The sequence below is a fragment of the Marmota flaviventris genome, chromosome 10, assembly GCF_047511675.1.
Source record: "Marmota flaviventris isolate mMarFla1 chromosome 10, mMarFla1.hap1, whole genome shotgun sequence".
Classification (NCBI taxonomy): domain Eukaryota; kingdom Metazoa; phylum Chordata; class Mammalia; order Rodentia; family Sciuridae; genus Marmota; species Marmota flaviventris.
The window spans coordinates 72,230,745-72,254,061 of record NC_092507.1 but is presented as its reverse complement, the minus strand read 5'-3'; the positions used below and the strand labels follow the sequence as shown (position 1 = coordinate 72,254,061).

At 33.7% G+C, this 23,317-nt stretch overlaps 1 protein-coding gene across 1 annotated transcript in view; it reads left to right on the top strand.

Moving 5' to 3' along the window:
• Col24a1 (collagen type XXIV alpha 1 chain) overlaps positions 1 to 23,317 on the top strand; it is a 379,962-nt gene that overhangs the window by 217,741 nt on the left and 138,904 nt on the right. Inside the window, exons 24-30 of the mRNA XM_071618609.1 lie at positions 11,529 to 11,582; positions 12,890 to 12,943; positions 14,481 to 14,534; positions 16,104 to 16,157; positions 20,339 to 20,392; positions 20,686 to 20,730; positions 20,852 to 20,896. Coding sequence (XP_071474710.1) covers positions 11,529 to 11,582; positions 12,890 to 12,943; positions 14,481 to 14,534; positions 16,104 to 16,157; positions 20,339 to 20,392; positions 20,686 to 20,730; positions 20,852 to 20,896 — 360 coding nt within the window. The remainder of the gene's footprint in view (positions 1 to 11,528; positions 11,583 to 12,889; positions 12,944 to 14,480; positions 14,535 to 16,103; positions 16,158 to 20,338; positions 20,393 to 20,685; positions 20,731 to 20,851; positions 20,897 to 23,317) is intronic.

The window sequence follows — 23,317 nt, the reverse complement described above, 5'->3', positions numbered from 1 at the left end:
TACTGAAATTGTTCTTAGAGGTCACCATCAACCTTCTAATTGTCAAACCCTCTGACTGTCTCAGTGCTTACGCTTAGCCCTTACCACATAACAGTGATATCTCTCTCCTTGAAACCTTTGTCCTTAACTTTCCTTGAACATTCCTGGTTATTCTTCTACCTGACTCTTCTTTTTGCTTTCTCTTCTACCTCATGCCTTCAGAGAATCTTCATGAAGATTCTCTCCTTGTTTGTATTTTATAACTGGGTATAGTACATCATTCTTAGGATTTTAACAATTGACTTTTCCATGGAGACTCATACATTAATATTTTAGGAAAAACTCTACTCAAATAGCCACAACTATCCATCTTTCTTCAGATGTTGACTTTTTCTACTGAGCTTACTGTTCCTTTTGATGTTATCATTGCCCTCATAAGAGTCATTAACTTTATCCAGAATATTACAATACCTTCTGTCTCGTTTTCTATTTTTCCCATTTGCATACATTGAATACAGTGATGTTAAATTATTATCATTTAAGTATAGATGATATTTTATTTCTCCTTTACTCAAAACCATCAGTGATTCTGCTGTCAATACAAATTCTTCTGCAAGCACCATGAACACAAATTGCTCACATTCAGAGCCCTTAATAGTATACAACCAAGATATTTATCAGAATCTATTCCCTACAACAAGTACTATATCACAGATAGTTTGGATTAACTTTACATTGCCAAATGTTTTATCATTTGTTACTTTCCATCTTCTGCTCAAATCATTCTCTCTACTTGGAAAACACTTTTCATCATTGCAGTTTGTCAACATTTAACTATAACTCATTCTGCCTTCTCTGTAAGGCCCTTCCTTATACTATCTACTAGATACAACCTGTCCTGCTTTTGCATTATAGAAAGTTCTACTTTTTCTTAGCTTATAGAAAATATTCATTTGCCTTATTCCAACTTACTGAATTACAAACTTCATAGTCTACTTTAATCATTCCAATCTGCAACTTGTCCTCTATAACCCCTATAGCACAGGACGATTGTATGAACAGATAAGTAAGTTTAATTTTGTTTTCCTTGGATCATTTTTGCATTTATTGAAAAAGTTGGTTTTCAGTCCAAACCAGAATTTGGAGCAGTTACTTTCTGAAATTTTTATTTATTTCATGATTTCTGTGAAACTAAGAATAGAGTTTGAATGCCAGTTGAGGTAGATTACAAAGTTTTTAAATTTTATGTCAACACACATTTTATTTTTTTTATTGGTTGTTCAAAACATTACAAAGCTCTTGACATATCATATTTCATACATTAGATTCAAGTGGGTTATGAACTCCCATTTTTACCCCAAATACAGATTGCAGAATCACATCGGTTACACATCCAAATTTTTACATAATGCCATATTAGTAACTGTTGTATTCTGCTACCTTTCCTATCCTCTACTATCCCCCCTCCCCTCCCATCTGCTCTCTCTACCCCATCTACTGTAATTCATTTCTCTCTTTGTTTTTTTCCCATTCCCTTCACAACCTCTTATATGTAATTTTGTATAACAATGAGGGTCTTCTTCCATTTCCATGCAATTTCCCTTTTCTCTCCCTTTTCCTCCCACCTCATGTCTCTGTTTAATGTTAATCTTTTCCTCCTGCTTTTCCTCCCTGCTCTGTTCTTAGTTGCTCTCATTATATCAAAGAAGACATTTGGCATTTGTTTTTTAGGGATTGGCTAGCTTCACTTAGCATAATCTGCTCTAATGCCATCCATTTCCCTGCAAATTCCATGATTTTGTCATTTTTTGTTGCTGCGTAATACTCCATTGTGTATAAATGCCACATTTCTTTATCCATTCATCTATTGAAGGGCATCTGGGTTGGTTCCACAGTCTAGCTATTGTGAATTGTGCTGCTATGAACATCGATGTGGCAGTATCCCTGTAGTACGCTCTTTTAAGGTCTTCAGGGAATAGTCCGAGAAGGGCAATAGCTGGGTCAAATAGTGGTTCCATTCCCAGCTTTCCCAGGAATCTCCATACTGCTTTCCAAATTGGCCACACCAATTTGCAGACCCACCAGCAATGTACAAGAGTACCCTTTTCCCCACATCCTCGCCAGCACTTGTTGTTGTTTGATTTCATAATGGCTGCCAATCTTACTGGAGTGAGATGGTATCTTAGGGTGGTTTTGATTTGCATTTCTCTGACTGCTAGAGATGGTGAGCATTTTTTCATGTACTTGTTGATTGATTGTATGTCCTCCTCTGAGAAGTGTCTGTTCAGGTCCTTGGCCCATTTGTTGATTGTGTTATTTGTTTTCTTATTGTTTAATTTTTTGAGTTCTTTGTATACTCTGGATATTAGGGCTGTATCTGAAGTTTGAGGAATAAAAATTTGCTCCCATGATGTAGGCTCCCTATTTACCTCTCTTATTGTTTCTCTTGCTGAGAAAAAAGTTTTTAGTTTGAGTAAGTCCCATTTGTTGATTCTTGTTATTAACTCGTGTGCTATGGGTGTCCTATTAAGGAATTTGGAGCCCAACCCCACAATATGTAGATCGGAGCCAACTTTTTCTTCTATCAGACGCAGAGTCTCTGATTTGATATCAAGCTCCTTGATCCATTTTGAATTCACTTTTGTGCATGGCGAGAGAAAGGGATTCAGTTTCATTTTGTTGCATATGGATTTCCAGTTTTCCCAGCACCATTTGTTGAAGATGCTATCCTTCCTCCATTGCATGCTTTTAGCCCCTTTATCAAATATAAGATAGTTGTAACTTTGTGGATTAGTCTCTGTGTCCTCTGTTCTGTACCATTGGTCCACCTACCTGTTTTGGTACCAGTACCATGCTGTTTTTGTTACTATTGCTCTGTAGTATAGTTTGAAATCTGGTATCGCTATACTGCCTGATTCACACTTCCTGCTTAGAGTTGCTTTTGCTATTCTGGGTCTTTTATTTTTCCATATGAATTTCATGATTGCTTTATCTATTTCTACAAGAAATGCCATTGGGATTTTGATTCTCATTGCATTAAACCTATAGAGAACTTTTGGTAATATCGCCATTTTGATGATGAATTTCCCTCTTAAGGCTGCTTTCATTGTGTCCCATAGATTCCAATATGTTGTGTCTGTATTTTCATTTACCTCTAAGAATTTTTTGAATTCCTCCTTTATGTCTTATGTAACCCATTGATCATTAAGTAACATATTGTTCATTTTCCATGTGATGTAGGATTTTTCCTTCCATCTTTTATCATTGATTTCCAGTTTCATTCCATTATGATCAGATAAAATGCATGGTATTATCTCCACCCCTTTATATTTACTGAGGGTTGCCCTATGGCATAATATATGGTCTATTTTTGAGAAGGATCCATGTGCTGCTGAGAAAAAAGTATATCCACTTGATGATGGTTGATATATTCTATATATGTCAGTTAAGTCTAGGTTATTGATTGTGATATTGAGTTCTATAGTTTCTTTATTCAACTTTTGTTTGGAGGATCTGTCCAATGGTGAGAGAGGTGTGTTGAAGTCACCCATAATTATTGTATTGTGGTCTATTTGATTCTTGAACTTGAGGAGAGTTTGTTTTATGAACGTCGCAGCACCATTATTTGGTGCATAAATATTGATAATTGTTATGTCTTGTTGGTGAATAGTTCCTTTTAACAGTATATAATGTCCTTCCTTATCCCTTTTGATTAACTTAGTCTTGAAGTCGATTTTATTTGATATGAGGATGGCCACCCCTGCTTGCTTACGAGGACCGTATGCATGGTGTATTTTTTTCCAACCTTTCACCTTCAGTCTGTGTATGTCTTTTCCAATCAGATGTGTCTCCTGGAGGCAGCATATTGTTGGATTTGTTTTTTTAATCCATGTTACCAGCCTATGTCGCTTTATTGGAGAGTTTAAGCCATTAACGTTTAGAGTTACTATTGATATATGATTTGTACTTCCAGCCATGTTTGATTATTTATCTTTTTTTTTTAATTTAGTTTGTTTCTCCATGATTAGCTTTTCCCCCGCCCTCTGTCTTTACTGAGGCACTTCCCACTGTTGGTTTTGGTTATTGTTTTTCATTTCTTCCTGATTCCCTCGGTCTGACTATCGCGCTCACGGGAGAGCTGGGAGGGTCCCTTACGGGAGAGCTGGGAGGGGCCCTTAAGGTTTCCCCGCTGTGTGGAGAGGAAGGGCTAGGGGGTTACACACCTGCCGCCGCCAGTTTCAATGAAGTTATCTCCTCTGCCGCATTCTGGTGACGTCAGTTCTGTGCCATGGTGGTATCCCATGCAAATGGTGACAGTTCGTTCCCTTTGCTGGGTGACCAATGCAACGGGTGGGTCCTGACTGGCTCTCCCAAGCCCCGTCTCAATCCTGTGGCCACTGCCTATGAAGGCTCGATTGGTATTAACCTCCGCAGTTTCAGAAGGGCCGACCAGTTGTTTCAGTGGGATCCTTTAGTGCTGAGTCACAGTGGTTTGTCTGCGAGACGCAGGCGAATGGGAGCTTGAATTCAGCCGATCCGGGCTCCGTGTGTGTTCTGAGAGGCCCAGACTGTTCGCCCCAGATCCACGTCAGCTCAGCTTTGCCTAGTGATCCTGAGCAAACAGCATTTAGAAGGTTTACAACTCCCTATGCCCACACAGCTGAAGAGGTCAGAGACTTGATCTCTCCGCGCCCGCTGCCATGTTGGATCTCTCAACACACATTTTAATTCACTGTATTTTAGGATAACATTGACTGTTGGAACAAGTAAACTTGAATTTTTTGTTGGCTTAACACAGTAAAAAGTTATTTTTGTTCGTGTTAGTAGTCCAATGTCAATGTCCCTAGGTAGCTTTCCCCTACAAGATGATTAAGAAAATCAGGCTCCTTTTTCATGTGGCTCCACTATCCTTAGAGCCATTAGCACATAGGGTAAAAAGCAATGAAGAAAAGCATCTGTTTATCATGTAAATAAGAGCCATATTTCATCAATCTTAAAGTGAATATTGCTTCAGTCATCCTAGACTAAGTTATGCTGTAGTATGAAACAACCTCAAAATATTAGTGCCTTACAATAACAAAGGTTTATTTCTTACTTGTACTCCATCCACTATGGGTTACCTGTGGCTCTGTTACATGTAATGTGTATTCTCATAGGCTTAAGGAGCAGTGTTGTTTGGTACATGGTTAGTTTCATGGCAGAAGGAAAAAACAAACTGGATATTTTAAAAATAGGGAGATATGTCATTTCCCTACACATTTCTGTTTGGTCAAAATAAGTTATATAGAGAAACCTGATGTCAGTAGGATAGAAGATTGTATTTTTCCTATGGTGAGAGGCCCTGCAAGTTATGTGGCCTAGTCTGATATCAACAGCACAGGCATATGTAATCCTTCTACAGAAGGGAGCAGTGAATGTTTTGAACAGTAACACGTCTACCATACTTATTTTTCTTGACATAATAACATTTTTTAAATTAGAATATTTCTTACAATCAGTGGTGAATTATAATTACTTGGCAGATTTTTTCCTTTTAGAGGTACAAAAAATATCAATACATCTTACAATTAATTACATGTTAAATGTAATGAAGTTTATATATTTCATCTCTAATGTATTCATCTAATTCACCTATTATTTACAAATGTGCAGATAGGTCCAAAGTAAGTAATAATATGTATTTTAAAAGTAAATAAATTTAAAGCCTGTGTAGTCCATATTTCTTTCCACTTACTATTTTTGTCTATAGTAAAATGAACTATAAAAACATTAGAAAAAAAAAACAGAAATTTTCAAAGATAATCAATGGAATATGATAGAGAAATAAGCCACTATAAGTAGGGCACCATAAATCAATGGGGAGAAGAAATATATAGTATTTGAATAGTTATACTAGACAAAGGCACCAAACCTGGAAATCTGAATGTAACAAAATGAAATTAAACCCCTATCTCTCACCCTGCACAAAACTCAAAGTGAATCAAGGACCTAGGCATTAGACCAGAGACCCTGCACCTACTAAAAGAAAAAGTAAGCCCAAATATCCATTATGTTGCCTTACGAACCGGATTCCTCAATTAAACTCCTAAAGCACAAGAAGTAAAATCAAGAATCAATAAATGGGATGGTATCAAACTAAAAAGTATCTTCACAGCAAAGGAAACAATCAAGAATGTGAAGGGAGAGTCTACAGAATAGGAGCAAACTTTTACCACCTATACCTCAGAGCATTAATTTCCAGGATATATAAAGAACTCAAAAAATTTAATACCAAAAAAATAAATAACCCAATTAATAAATGGGAAAAGGAACTTAACAGACACTTTACAGAAGAAGAAATATAATCAGGTCAACAAATATATGAAAAATGTTCAACATTTCTAGCAACTAGAGAAATGCAAATTAAAACTACATTGAGATTTCATCTTACTCCAGTCAGAATGGCAACTATCAAGAATACAAGTAACAATAAATGTTGCAAGGATGTGGGAAAAAAGGTACACTCAAACATTGCTGGTGGGACTGCAAATGGGTGCAACCAATATAGAAACCAGTATGGAGATTCCTTGGAAAACTTGGAATGGAACCACCATTTGATCCAGTTATCCCAACTCCTTGTATATTCCCAAAGGACTTAAAATCAACATACTATAGTAACACAGCCACATCAATGTTTATAACAGCTCAATTTATAATTGCTAAACTGTGGAACCAGCTTAGTTGCTCTTCAACAGATGGATGGATAAAGAAAATATGTACATATAGACAATAGAATATTACTTGGCCATAAATAGGAATAAAATTATGACATTTTCTGGTGAATGGATGGAACTGGAGACTCTCATGCTAAGCGAAATGAGCTAATTCCAAAAAACCAAGACCAAATGTTCTCTCTGATACTCAGATGCTGACTCCCAATAGGTAGGAGTGGAGGGCTAGAGGGAGGAGCAGAGGTTCACTGGATTGGACAGGGCAAAATTGGGGGAAATGAGGGGAATGGCAATGGAAAAGACAGTAGAATGAACTGAACACCACTTTTCTATGTTCATATGAATACACGACCATTGTAACTCCACATGTACAACCACAAAAATGAGAAGTTATACTCCATGTATGTATATATGTCAAAATACATTCTACTGTCATATATAACTAAAAAGAACAAATAAAAAAAAGAAATTAAAAGTTAAAAAAACTGAAATATATAGTATTTGAAAAATTGAATTACTATATGGAAAAAAATTGGATCCCTATCTCACAATATGTGAAAATTGGACTCCAGATAGATTAAAGACATAAATAGAAAAGCTCACACCAGGATAAAATAATGCCCATTACTTAATGACAAAAAAAATAGAGAAATCCTTCATAAACAATATGCAGAAAATACAGATAATAAGTCCACAAACTGTTGGATATGATGACCTCAGAATTAAAGATTGCTAATTATGAATGAAGGTTGTCAAAAATAATCTCACAGATGAACAATCACAAGAAGGAATTTAGAACATCTAAAATCAGCAAGGAGTTTATACCCTTAAATATATAAGAATCCATATAAATCATCAGGAAAATATAGAAAACCTCAGTCTAAGTAACTTTTTAACTTTACTTAGCTCCAGTTATGGAGGTTCAAAGACATGATATCAGCATTAGTCCAGGTCTGGTGAAGACCTTGTGGCAGATGGTATTGCAGTGGCAAGAATACATATGAAAGGGAGCCAAAGAGTAATTCAAGGGTCTGACTTGAACTTTAAACAATTCAGTCTCATGAAAACTAATTCAAGGCCCCATGAGAACTCCCTTAATCCCTGCCAAGGGAAGTACCCCCCCACCCCCGCAACCAAAGATTATTGGCCTAATTCTTTTTTTTTCTTTTAGTTTTCAGTTTTCAGTGGACACAACATCTTTATTTTTTATTTTATGTGGTGCTGAGGATCGAACCCAGTGCCCACGCATGCCAGCAAGCACGTTACCACTTGAGCCACATTCCCAGCCCCAGCCCTAATTCTTAAAGTTTCTTACTTGCCTCCCCAAATTGCCATCTTAGGGACCAAGCTCTGACACATTAATCCTTGGGGTTAGATCACATCCAAACCATAGTATTTTTCTGCTCAGTTCAGTCACATCATGAGTTAGCAAGTTATTTTTTCCCCTAGATCAAAACTGTATCCAGGTTATATTATTTTGTTTACTATGTCACAACAGATATCTCTATATCATTGTTCTTGCTCAGATGTGTTTAACTGTATTAGTCAAGGTTATCTATAGAAACAAAACCAATAATATATGGATATAGGTAGATTGGTTTCTTACAAAGAATGGGTTTGCATAATTATGGAGGCTCAGAAGTCCCACAATTGGCCACTTGCAAGCTGGAGACCTTGGAAAGCCAATGGTGTAATTCCAGTCCAAGTCCAAGAGGCTGAGAACCTGGAGAGCCTATGGTTCCTTTCCAAGTTCAAAGACCTGAGAAACAGGAGAACCAGTGGTATAAATCTTAGTCTGATGGTAGGACACTAATGTTCCTGCTCAAGTATTTAAGCAAGGAGCAAATTCTCCTTTCCTCTGACATTTTGTTCTATTCAGACTCTCAAAAAGATTGGATGAAACCCAATCACACTGGGAAAGGTAATTTGCTTTATTCAGTCGACCTAATCTTATCCAGAAATACTTTACACTTAGAAATAATTTTTAACCAAATAGCTGAGCACTTGTGCCTAGTTACCTTGACACATACTTTTAACCATCATAAGTCTACTCCTATCAACTTGACACCCAAACACCATACTTAATCTTAAAATAAAGACAATAAAAAAAGTTAATCTTCTTAATGTTTTAATCTCCTTAAACCATATGTAATCTTCAAATAAAGGCTATAACAAAGCTATAATTCTGTCTACCCTGATGCAACTATGCTGCCTACAATCAAGAGCTCACTAACCCCTTATCTAAAAGAGAAGGTAAAGTCCTTGAGTGATTTTTATTTTTATGATGTAAAATTAACAATATCTAAATACTAGGATATAAAGTCAATACATTCTGTGTGTAATGTGATAAAGGAATGAGAGGAAAAAACATATTTACTGTACATACACATATTCATAATAAAAGAAGGAAATTCTGATGACAATTATTCTCTATTTCTAAAACCAGTCAGATGATTGTGATAGGTATTTAAAGCTACCTTCTTTCACTTCAGTGAGCACCTCATCTGGTTGAATTCTTTACCTGGTGAGTTATTGTGGACTGAATGTTTTTATCTCCCCCCAAATTCATATGTTGAAATTCTAATCATCATTGTTTTGATTTTAGGAGGTAGGGCCTTTTGGAGGTAATGAGGTCATGAGGACTGCACAATCTATGAACCACTGTACAAACACTCAATAGATGCTGAATCTACCATTGCCTTGATCTTAGATTTCTAGGCCTCCAGAAATGTAAAAACTGATGTTTATTATTAAAACCACCCAGGCATGGACCAATAATTGCCTCTGAATGAAAGTATCTGCTCACATAAATTTAAAAACCACAAAGGTAAATTATGAGATCACACTCAATAGGATATAAACAGTAATATTAACATAGTGTGTAAGAGTAAAGATTAGCCCTGTCCAAGAGAAATATAATGCAAGTCCCAAATGAAAACCATATACATAATTCTTAAGTTTTCTAGTGGCCACTTAAAAATATAAGAAGAAGTGAAACTGATTTGAATAATATTTCATTTAAAGTAATACATCTAAAGCATTACTTTAATCAGTATAGGGGCTGGGGTTGTGGCTCAACTGTCAAGCACTCACCTAGCATGTGCAAGGCGCTGGGTTCAATCCTCAGCACCATATAAAAATAAATAAATAAAACAAAGGTATTGTGTCCAACTACAACTAAATGTGTGTGTGTGTGTGTGTGTGTGTGTGTAAAATCAGTGTAAAGAATCATTAATTAGGTATTTTACATTTTTTCTGGATAAGTCTTCAAAATCTGGTCTCATTTACAGTACATATCAATTTTGCTTGCCACAACTCAAGTGCTCAATAGCGACTTAAACTCATCCATACTATTTAAACTCCTATGCCTCAGCAAGCTGCTTAATTCATCTTCTTCATCTGTCAAAGGGGATACTCTGATAATTCTAACAAATAAGTGGTTGTGAGAATTGAATCAAACATATAGAAAATGCTTAATTTATGTTATATAGCCATCAATTGATACCCAGTTAGCTAGATATTGATATGGATTAGAACATGAATCTGTATAGATAAAATCATGCCCCATGTATTAATTTTGGTTAGATTTACCCAGAAAGCTAATTTTTATGATTCTGTGCTTTTATATGCAAATAAATATTATTATATGAAAATCTAAGTAGTCTTTACTTGATTGCTATGGAAAAAAATGTTTCCTATGTCTTTAAATAAAAGTAGAAAGTAATTTTCTTATAACTTTAGACAAGAAAGAGATGTTCTAAAGTTTTTTCTGTTATTCCTTTTTTTTTTCCTATGGTGCTTAAAGGAGAAATAATAGAGCATACACAAAGACAAAGATAGATAAACTTTGAAATTGTGTTACCGATTGCTTCCTTTCACTTTTTCTGACACATCAAATTCATTCATTAAGCTATTTGTACTACCTAATATACTCTTCTTCCCTTCTTTGCTTGGCTGGCTGGCCTTTTTTTCTTCCTCATATTTGTTTGTTTGGGGTACTGGAAATTGAAACCAGGGTCACTTAGCCACTGAGCCATACTCCCAGGCCTTTTTTTATTTGTTTCTTTGAGACAGGGTCTCACTAAATTGCTTAGGACCTTGCTAAATCACTGAGGCTGGCTTTGAACCTGTGATCCTCCTGCCTCAACCTCCTAAATCACTGGGATTATACCCAGCTTAAGTTCTTCTCTGACCATCTTTGCTAAAATAGCCTTCTCTTTTATTCTCCCCATCAGCCTCATTGTTTTCTCTATGAGCTTATATCACAATTTATAATTATTCAGTTTCAATTTATTTGCTTTCATCTCTGTATTTCAAGACTTTTGACCCATCAGGGCAGGGATTAAGTTCTGACTTGGTGACTAATGAAATATCAGCAACCAGCACAGTGCCTGGCACAGGCATTTACTCATTTCTTGAGTAAATGAATGAATTAATGAGCACATACTGTTCTGTCATGTATTGAGGTGCTTTGAAAAAAAAGTCATAGAAATTATTTCTTAAACTAATATATGTCCACATCAAGTAGATGTAAAAACTGCAGGAGTTTTATAACATTCAGTGAATCATCAATTCACAAGGGCAGATATTATAATTGAATTTGAAACTCAATGCCTCCCAATATAGTGCCTTGTCAAACAATGCCCCCCCCCCACACACACACACATTTGATGGAGTAAATTAATTTTGATATGAAGTCATAGGCTACATACCTATATGAGGAGGAATTTTACTACAAAATAAAATTCACAATGACTAGAAAGAAACATTAATTATGGGTGATTTAAGATAAGGATGCTACAACAGAATGTAATATGTTATATTTTTTTCTCCTAAAAGGGACCTGTTGGCTTACCTGGAGAAGTTGGGATAACTGGAAGCATTGGTGAAAAGGTAATTTCTTTCCTTTTTTTTTTTATAGTAAGAATTCTAAGCTAAATTTAAAGGAGACTTTCATATGCTATTTTATAATAATTAGAAATCACTCATAGCTTTAACATATTACCTCTACTGAAACTCTTAAATATATTAAAATACAGCTAATAGCATATTTACTTCTAATTTTTAAAAGAGTATATTTTTAGTTATAAATATATGGTCCTGAAGGAAGTATGAAACAGTCTTCATATATGGTTAAATATTCTTTAAATCTACTTTATGATTGCAAGCCCCCTATAGGAAGCAATTTTGAAAGAGCAGTTACCAATTTACCTTTCTCTTTCACCTGTCTCATATACTCTTGTTCCTATTCCATTCTTACTGTTTTCTTTGTCTAGTGTTATCTTCTCTTATTTATTCAAAACCAAACTGATGGATTTCCCTCTGTTTATTAAAAATCAAACTGTTGGACTCAGTTAAACTGCCATCTTCTCTACAAAGCCTCTCCAGACTCCCTTTATTTCTTCTTTCCTGAAGTTAAAATAAGTACTACACTGTTTAAAATTTAGTTGTAAAAAGGAAATTCAGTTGTCCTGTAATTGTTTCATCTTTGTTAACATCACTTCTGTGGAATTTATGTTTATTTAAATATCTCTCCTAACTCTCATTTAGTACAAAATGCTTAATACTTACTAATTTTTTTAGTTAACAAAAAATGAGATAATTAGATAATTTTATAATGTTTTCACTCTGACTTAGTTACTTCTATGTTGGGTTACATCTTCTACATTAAGGTTTTGACAATTCTAAGAATTTTATTGTGGATCAGTTTTATCCTTTTAATCTGTTAAAGTAGATTTCATTGTAATGATTTTCCAGAATTACTTCTGTGGCACTTAATTATGGTAGACAGACTCAAGAAATAAAATTTTGTTCAATGGTTATATAGATTAATTTTTCAGTATGCTTTCATACTTTCACTATTCTCATACTTTGTCTCATAAAATTGTAAGCACTTCTACTTACAAAACTTTAGTATATACATGCTTAATATTAAGTTCTGTTCAACCATGATTTCTGTTTTCTTCATTTTAATAAGACTTTTAGTATTTTTTCCTTAAAAATATCTTAAGATCGTTTTTATTGTACTGTAAGTCTTGCAATTTAGAATAAAAATAAAAAATTTGTGAATTTAAAAATTACTTAAAATTAGGATGAGATGTGCATTTTAAGGTATGATTCTGATGACTTTCTAGCCTTAGCTCAATTATGATTAATTAACATGATTCAGTGTTATTGTTTTTTCTTTCTTGTTTTAAAAGGGAGAGCGTGGAAGTCCAGGCCCACTAGGTCCCCAGGGGGAAAAAGGTGTTATGGTAAGAGATAAATGATTTTAAAAATGTTTTTGAAGAAAATAATGAAGGTAAACATTTCAGAGGTAGAATTCCCTTGATTGAAAATTAAGTGAAAAATGCTATAGTTATAATAAATTTCTATTAGAATTTTCTTTTAAACTGTTTTATCTTACAGAATGCCATGTGACAAGAAGTCACTAAAAGCAAGCATAATTTAGAAGAATTAGATCATCATAAATTGGCAAAAATGGATTAAGAAAACTTCAATTAGAATTCTACTTATTCTCCTACAGTTTATAATTCATGTGGCACATATAATCACTGCCACTTTTCCATGAGTTTGTGGTCATGAGGTCATTTTTTGGCACCTGAAAGCTCAGTATCCAAATTTATCTTACTCTCTTGTTTCTTTAAGATAGTAACAGCTGAAAAAAATTACATGTGTTGCATTTTTAAATTTTTTTTTAAGAAAAGCTCTGTAAGCACTAAAAAATAACAATATCATGGCATTTGCAGGCAAATGGATGGCATTACAGCATATTATGCTGAGTGAAGTTAGCCAATCCCTAAAAAACAAATGTCGAATGTCTTCTCTGATATAAGGAGGGTGACTCAAAATGGGATAGGGAGGAAGAGCATGAGAAGAAGCCTACCTCTAAATAGGGAAGAGAGGTGGGAGGGAAAAAGAGGGAGAAGGGGAGTTGCACGCAAGATGGAAGGAGAACCTCATTGTTATACAGAATACATATATGATGTTTTGATGAGAAAAAGAAAACAAAGTGTGTCACATTAGATTGGATAGAGAGAAAGGATGGGAGAGGAGGGAAGGAGTAGGGAGGATAGGAAGGGCAGCAGAATAGAATAGACAATATGATTGATGTATGTACATTCCATGTATATATTATATGTCAAAATACATTCTGCTGTCATGTATGACTAAAAAAAATAAAAATAAATCGTATGGTTAAAAAAAAAGAAAAGCTCTGTAAGATTTTTTTTAGCCATCTTCCATTTGCTTTTAGCTAGAAAATTTAACATAAGACTAAACTTCAGGAATCATTACTTCTTGAAACCATTCTCAGAAACAGTGTTAATAACAAAGTATGTTTCTTCTAAAATTTAAAAGGTAAAAATATTTATACACAATCATGTTTCTTAATTATAGAATTCCCTGCCCTTTCTCAAAAAATATGATTTCTTAATGTATATAACATAACAAACACCCACGCATACTATACTACTTAAGATACTATAATCTACAGAAGATAAAATGATTTTTCTCTTTCAGTAGACTGTAATATGTGACCTACTTAGCAATTTTCTTTTCCAGGCAAAGACCCTCTAATAAATGAATACATATCTATGCAAACATGTTTTGAGTTCTGTGGTCTTTCTGTAGAAATCATTCCTGTGGCCTCTTTTATCTTGGATAGGAGAGGAAGAGCTTATCAAGTTATCTCTTTTTTTTTGGTCTATTTATAATTGCTGGTTTATCCTCAGTGAAAACAATTAAATGCAATAGAGGTTTTGTGTTTTTCATATTATACTTAAATCATAGGGATATCCAGGTCCTCCTGGGGTTCCAGGATCCATGGGTCCTTTGGGATTACCTGTAAGTACTGAATATACTGTATGTATATATCCTTTCTAGAATGTCTGCTTTAATTTAAACCCATCACTTTTGTTATGCTGCTTTTTTTTTTTACTTCATGTAAAATTCATGTAAAAAAGTCATATAAACTAGTGGTGACTGCTGCTCTCCCTAATTATACAAAACAGCCTGGACAGCATCTTGAATTTCCTCTCCCCTACTTGGCATGTAAACCAACTTCAGTTCTATAACCTAAAGTAAAAAACAGCTAAACTTTCTTTATAATAATTACATATATAAGAAAACAGGTCACTAATCAAGACTAGAGTAAGATCAAATGGACAAAAAAATCATAAATTTCAACATATTTTTCTTTGAAAATAGCAAATATTCTCAACCAGTTAAAATTAAGAGGAAATATACCTTTATTAAAATTTAATAAATATACCTTTATTAAACAAAAGTTGAGGTTTGAAAATATTCCATATGTTCTTTACAGAAAGATAATGAAATTCTTTCCCCTGAAGAGAGAAACTTTGCTTATCAGAAATTGATAGTTATTGTGGACATGAATAAGAAAAAGATCAGTCTTTTAATCCCCTGGGCAGAACTTTTTCTGTCACAAATGGTGTATACTGTTTTGTGATGCTTCTGTTTTAAAAATAGTCCTAATTTTCTAGTATATTGATAGACATGTTGTTGGCTTCTAAAATCAGGAAGACTTGGGACTGGGGCTGGGGCTGTGACTCAGAGGTAGAACGCTCGCCTCGCACGTGCAAGACCCTAGATTTGATCCTCAGAACCCCATAAAAATAAATAAGTGAAGTAAAGGTATTATGTCCAACTACAACTAAAAAATAAGTATAAAAAAATCAGGAAGAATTGTCTGGGGCACAGTTATCAGTCTCTTTATTCAGATAGATAGATAGATAGATAGATAGATATCAAATCCTAAAGTTTAGTCCATTTTTATCATACTGAATGTTTATTGGTAAATTTTATTTTCCAAATAAGTCTTTATTAAAGACTATAAAGTATAAAACTAATTCATTTAAATTGACTTAGTAAACTTAATGTCCATTACAGGCTGTTTCTTTTGACATGCTAATTTAAAACATTTATAACCTTCTTCATAGCTTCAGAAAAAAATCTATTTTTATGTAATGAAGTTATCATAAATATATAGAACAATAATAAATAATTGTTATAATTTATAATAGTCATTGTTTCTTGGTTGGCCATGCATATCAGACTAGTCTAGAAGGCTGAGTATCTCCTCCTTCCTTCACTCCAGGGGTGTTCCTGCTATAAACTCTTTGGTCAATCAATATTAAATAAGCCCTCCATCTTTGTTTAGGGTATAAACATCTAAAAATGACATTTCTCCAGATACTAGACTATTTCAAAAGCTAAATATTAGTGCAACAAAATGTGGTATTTTATAATTAATACATATTTTAAGGAAACCGATTAATTTTATTTTTAAAATTTCTAAGGTGAATTATATTATGTGATAAGAAAGATTATGACTGCTTTTCTGATAGCATTCCTATGAATTCTATGACTGATTTTTTAATTCATAACATGTAGGGTCATGTGGGAGCAAGAGGACCACCTGGGAGTCAAGGTCCTAAAGGCCAAAGAGTAAGTAATACAGTTAAAGAAGTACACTAACCTTAGAAAAATTACCTCATAATGATGTGTTCAATAAAAATAGCTCCATACCTTGGATACTTATGCTTAGATATTGCCAGCTTTTCCCTGTTTTCATTTTGAACTATCTTCATCTAATATGGACTGACTACAAAAATTCTGAATGTTGGCCCCTTTGAGGAAATGTATACCTTGTAGAATAAAGCAAACTTAGTTAGTATTTACATTTAAATTGAATGCTAGGTTATACCTGGAGCACTCCAAGTGACAGATAAAACTTCCTCTATGGTTTCCTCTCCTGAAGTAAGTTTATGGTAAGAATCTCTTCCCCCAATATTGCTGATAATGTTAGTTTTTCTAAATGGAACATTTGGTTCCAGCTGTGTAGATCAAGAGCCAGAAAAGTCTGCTGGCTCATTAGTGAGGCATGTTGAGTGACTTAAAATTAATAGTGAGATCATGCAAAAATAGATATGGTTAAAAGGAAATATAAATATATGAGTCCAAGTTACAAAGACATATTTTCTGTAAGGGCTGTTTCCTTCATTCATAGATACTTAGCCTATTATAATTTATTATAGGGGTCATAGAAATGGGCTTGTAATTCTCATAAAAGTCTTCCTAAATGAGTATGCAGTATGTGTTAATGTTTTAATTAATCATTTTTTTTCTTTTAATTTAAGCAATGTAATGGTCCTGTCTCCTATCATCTAATGCGTTTGGGACTAAATTGTTCATTCACTTATTTGGATAACTTTAGGTTTATCGCCTACCTTTCAAGTAATTGTTACTTTACAAAACACGCTTTGTTTACATACTTGAGCTGTCAAACGTTTACTCTCCTTTTGAGAACCCATTAATAGCTCAGTGTAGCCAAATTTGACTTTCCCAAGAGAATAAACAAAAGACTAGATTTTTTATCTAGCTAAGAGAGCATCCAGGAAATATTTTAATGCAGTTACTTTTTTTTAATTTCATGCCAAATTAGGTACCTGTTGTAATGCTATTTGCCTAATTTTCTTAGAGCTTGTCCTAAAGCTTATTTTGCCTAAGAGTCAGAGTAAGCATATACACTAACCAGTCGAGAGGGAACTTGACAATGCTGATAAAGCTAAGCCTTTAGTTAATTAGTTCACTCTTGCCTAAAGCATAGAGAATATCAGCTTTTCCATGAATTCTGCCAGATTTAAACCCATAACTAGCAACTTTAGCCTTATGACCTTTAATTAATGTAACTGTATTACTTAGGTCTTTTTTTTAATTCAATCTGGTTATCTTTATCACTGTAGGCATAGAAATTTCTCTTTCTTTGTTCCCTGTGTAATCCTGGGTTAGTAAATGAAATTATAAATGCGGGAATATTTTTAAAATAAAAGCATTTTTAATGTAAAACAGTGACAATGAGTGGTGAATTTTGGAGGGAGTTCATTTCAATTACAGTCATTTTACTTGTGAATGTTTCATATTTTTATATAAGCTTTTGCTAAGTTTCAAGTCCTCTATTCCAACCTGAATTCACTTACTAACAAAATTTAGCCTTTTCTTTTTAACACGTGCAAAAATATAAACTTTCTCAAGCACAATTATTCAAAGTCCTTGGTCATTTAGAGTCAGGCAACTCACTTAGTATCAATCTGGTTATCTTTTTTTTTATTAATGCTGGCAGTTAATCAGTAAGAAAATATCTAAGAAACACATAGAAATTTGGGGTGGCAGAGGGATTTTTAAGTGCTTGCTTACCAGTAGACACGTTTTTGGTTTAGACTTTGTTTTCTGTCTAAACCAGTTTTTAGAATTTTACCAATCATTCCTTTTCAAAATTTCTCAGCCATCTTCTTTTGTTATTCCAAAAAAAAATTTAGCAGTGTTTCTTACAGGCAGAAAAAAGAAAACAAGGCACTGAAAATACCAGAGAAAAAAAATCAATGTAGATTGCTGAAATTTTAAAATGACGGGAATTATTAGAGCAAAATCTTGAGGGCCCTTCACACTTTAAACTTCATTCTTTAATCATTAATGTTTTCTAATTTTCAGTTACTTAACTGTTGAATATTCCAAGTGCACCCCCCTGAGCACTTCCACACTTGCTGTTTCTCTTGCCACAGTGACCTTTCCCAAGTTACTTGAATGCCTTGAAGTCTGATCTCCTATAGAGACTTCTCAGATGCTCTAGCTAAAATGGTACTCCCCACATTGGGTACTTTCTAGTACTGTAATATCCTTTAATTTTCTTCATTATACTTGACTACCTATTTTCATTTTATACTTCAATTTTAAATGCTTATTTTCTTGTTTATAAATTCAGGAATTTGTCTTTTCTCTCTATTGTGTACCCTGAGCCTAAAACAATGCCCAGTGTGTAGTAGGCATTCAGCAAATGTTAGTTGAATTAAAACTCATTTTGAAAATTATTGATCTATTTAATTGACTCTTTACTTCTCAACTTGACCTTCAAGGTCTTACACAATAAGACAGTAATTTAGTTTTCCAGTCCTATTGGAAAATAAGGCGGAAAAGGAAGTTGGGGACAGACTATGGAGCACCTTAAATACAGACTGAGAAGTTTTAAGACTGGAGATTTGGCTTTCACTTTAATAGGACCAGCAGAGCTGTAGATCCTCATGGAGTATAATGTTCTCTCCAAATCCATGAACATGCCCAAGCAGATCAAGGAATGCAGGTATCCTTATAGTAGGGAGGAAAAGAGTCCTATTATAGTAAACAGCTTTTAAAAATAAAAAGCTAAACTAAGACTTATCTCAGATGGAATTGAAGAGAAGGTGCTGAAGCCTAGGAGGATCCTTCAGATGAGCAGGTTGTACTGGGATATTTGTATAACTGTTTTGTATACAAATATATGGTTCCCGATTCCCAAGTTATTTAAATATAAACTCCAATCCTTTTCCTTTTAAATCTGTCTTCCTTACCACATTTATTTTTTAAATAGTTCTCTACATGTTATCTATAACATGGCCAAAACAAAGTCATTTGCATTCTTTGAATATCTTCTTTCATGCCTCTGCACCCTTTTCTCATACTGTCCTTCTAACTAGAATTCCTTCTGTTTTAAGTAATTCCATGAGAACTTGACTTCCAGCTGCCAGAGGATATCTGTATTCCCATAATCAACATGTCAATGTTCTCTGTCTCTGAATCCTCCTTTAGGTTCCTGACATGCCCATCTCCTTGTATTACGATCACTTGTGTAATTTACCTTTTAAAATTCTATGTAATTGTGAGATTTCTTCATTTTGTTACAAAGATTTCTTCAAAATAAAGAAATCTCACAATTATGTATCTTCATAACACTTCATATAATTCCTTTTCTACAACAGATCTTGGGTTAGAGGCTTATAGAACTGAATTAAGTACCTTTAAAAGGGGGACGCTAATATCTTGGGACTGGGGTTGTGGCTCAGTGGTAATGCGCTTGCCTAGCATGTGTGAAGCACTGGGTTCGATTCTCAGCACCACATACAAATAAATAAAATAAAGGTCCATCAACAACTAAAAAATATCTTTTTAAAAAGGGCTCTAATATCTTCAAAGGAAAGTTATAACTTAAACAGGACAGGACTTTTGCTATCAGTGCTTCTTTGCAACTAAGTATTGAATGAATATTAGGAAGTTATAAAATTACAGGAATATCTCCAACAGCATTTCTGTATTCTTTCTGTGCCCCTGCCATCTTTTAGTAATCATTGTGCAGCAGGTGCAGAGTGTATACAATGCTATCAGTACTCATTTGCTAAGCTGAAGAGAAAAGCACCATTGCAAAAACATGAAACTTAAAGAGATTGTTTACACAAACAAGACAGCTACTTTTAGGTTAAGGTTTTTAAGAATAAGTCTTGTTCACTCTGACTGCTGAGTGAACAAGAAGTGAAAAAAATGCCCTAAAAACAAACTTACAGCCCCCCAACAACTGTATCAGCTATTTTTGTGGTCATATAATTTTCTATTTGGCATAGACTCTTAAAAACATTGGCTGACTCACTTGTATAAAGAAGTTCAGCCATATGTCCAGCTGTATTCTCTTCTGTACTCAGAGCATAAATATAAGCAGGAGTTTATCAATTAAAAAGCACTATGTCTTTATCTTCCAGGACACATAGGAGTAAAAAAAAGGAACAGTTCAAATTAGTAACATTTCAGATTTTTCCCATCTCTAGGGACCAAGAGGACCAGATGGTCTCCCAGGAGAACAAGGTATACAAGGTGTCAAGGTAATAATTTATTTCCTCATTTTATATGCAGATAAATTTTATTGAGCCCCATATCTTACTTATCCATAAAATGATGTGTTTCCTTACAAATGCATAGTTCTAAATTTTCTTAGTTTAAGTATTAAACATGTATAATTTTTACTACACACACACACACATACACACACAAATGTTTTCTTTTCAATATTGAACCACATACTTAATGTATTATTTTTTTTTGTGAATGTATGCTAGTATGTGTAAGGCCATAATTCAAATTCTAACTAATTTATCTGGTATTCATACTTTGTTAGGGTGAAAAAGGAAATCAAGGAAAAAGAGGGCCGCATGGTCTTATTGTAAGTAATGAAACATTTCATATTAAGTATGAACATTTTAAACCTTCCCTATTTATCTTGGTTCTTTCCCGTTATTTTGGGAATTGCCTTCTTGACCTAAGCTTTTTTTTTCCTTGATCAGGGTAAGACTGGAAACCCTGGAGAGAGAGGAGCTCAAGGAAAACCAGTAAGTCATAAAAAATAAGCTATGAACAACTTTTATCCACTTTTAGGGGTTGTGTTGAAATAATGTTTGGGAAGATTTGAACAAAATTATTAATAGTGTACAATGTAATGTCTTAATATATGAATACATTATGAAATGATCTACTTTATCATCTGACAGAATTATTGATTAGTATTCAATTTTTTAGACTAAGAGAACACAAGTTCTTTTCTTCCCTTTTCATCGTAGATAATTTTACTTGAGCAAGTGTATTGGTTGTACCTATTTTTAAATTGGTAGTGATAACATTTCGATTTTACTATAGATATGGTAAATTAGTTTTTCTGTAAAAGCCATATCAAAATAAAGTGGTGTGAGAATATATATATGAAATATAATAAAGCTAAAACAAGAAACTTCTCTGAGGCCTCTTGCCTAGTTTCCTTATAACTCATCTTGAGTGCCTTTTTGACCTTCAGAGTGCAGAGCTATGTATGTCATCATGCTTTCCCATGGCTCTGTTCTAATTTTTTTAATAATTTATAAACTCAATAATTAATGTATTATATCAATAATTTTCTACCACCAGACATCTTACCAGATTATATATGCTTTCCCAAGGAACAAGTTCTATGAACATCCCTAGATCAGATTAAATATCTAAAAAAAGATTCACATGTGTATACATAAACATACGCAGATGATATTAGATATATATGACCATATGAACTGAAACGTATAGGTATTTTTAATTACTTTCATTCAGAATGAGTTTTTAATGATATTTTACTTGTCATATACATGTACATGTATACTTTAACAGTATGAAATTAGATAATAACATGAATAGATTGCAGCTGAGAGGTCATAAAAGGATAGGATAAAAATGTTTTATCTGCTATATTGTCACTAATTGTCACATTTTCTTGTTCCTTTTTGAAATCTGCTGCCCCCTGCCTGTTGTTTCCCACAATAGCATTATATTTGACTGGTCAAAGCTAAAATATTAGAGACCTAAAGAGAAGAAAATGACTTTCTAAGGAAAGAGCTTGTGTTTGGAATGTACTATTAATTAAATTCATTTCCAAAGAACATTCCTTGATTATTAATACTCACCACCTGGTTTTTTATTCAGTCAGGGTAAATCGTGTTCATGTAGATTGTGACCACTTTACTATATTATACACAAGGCTTGCATATTGCAATTAGAGGAGGAATTTGGAGCTCATGTTAATTCCTCTCATTTTAAAGAGATGAGAACTAGAGATATAAAATTACGTACTCATTTTGTACATTGTTGACCTTTCTTACTCTTTAACCTTCATTTTTAGCTTTAGTAAATGCAATGTTTGATGTTTGACACTTTCAATCTAATAAAAGATACTAGAATTATTTTGTAATTTTAGCTTGCAGCAAAAAGTCTCCCAGACTACTGGAAGAATACACATACCTTTTAATTTAACCATGAATAACATGGTTAGACATTAAATCATGAGTTTAGTATAGTTGTTAAGGTTTGCTGGATTCAGTATGTACATCTCCCACTCCTTGACTGAACTGAGATCTAGAAGAAGTGAGGAACAGTCAATCAAAAAAAAAAAGCCAGATAAACCTAAAATATTTGTTCTATCTTTCAGAGTAATCTTAGTGTATTCAGTCCTTCATGCACTGTCAGCAGCAAGCAACAATAGGAGCATATTTTGAAGGTCAGATTGACCTTTGTTCTTTATGCCCCTAAAAATTACATAACCTTGCTTAAATTGTTTAGCTCTCTGTATTCTATTTTCTTTACCTGGAAAATAAAGAAACATAGGAGTTTTAAAAACCTCTTTCTTCTCTAAATTGTCATAATTCTTTTTTTAATTGATGCTGAGTATTGAACCAAGACCTTGTACATGCTAGACATATGCTGTATCACTGAGTTACACCCAATGAAAACCAACAATACATACATTACTCTTGGTAGATAATCTGTAAAAATATATTTATCTGTGGACTAACACCAGTTCCTATACTTACCTTCCATCTACATATAGATCTGACTCAAAGGGAAATCAGGAAGAAAACTCACAATCCATTGTGTAATTAGGGTGATAAAGCATGAACAACTGATTTTGGTTTTTCAAATCATTTAAAAACTGTAAGAGTTGAAACACTACTGACTTGTTATCTAAATAGTCTATCAATTGATGTGATAAGGGTATAAAATTTTTAATTTTTTATTTCTCTATTTCTTTAATTCTGTCAGATTTTGCTTCATATATTTGGAAATTCTATTTTAAGTGCATTCACCTTTAGAACTATTGTGTTTTCCTGATCAACTGACCCTTTTTTCATTAAAGATATCCTATTTTTCTCTGGTAATATTATTTCCTCCTGGGAATACTGTTGTTTTGACATCTACTTTATTTAATATTAGCTATATCGTATCTCTAATTTTTT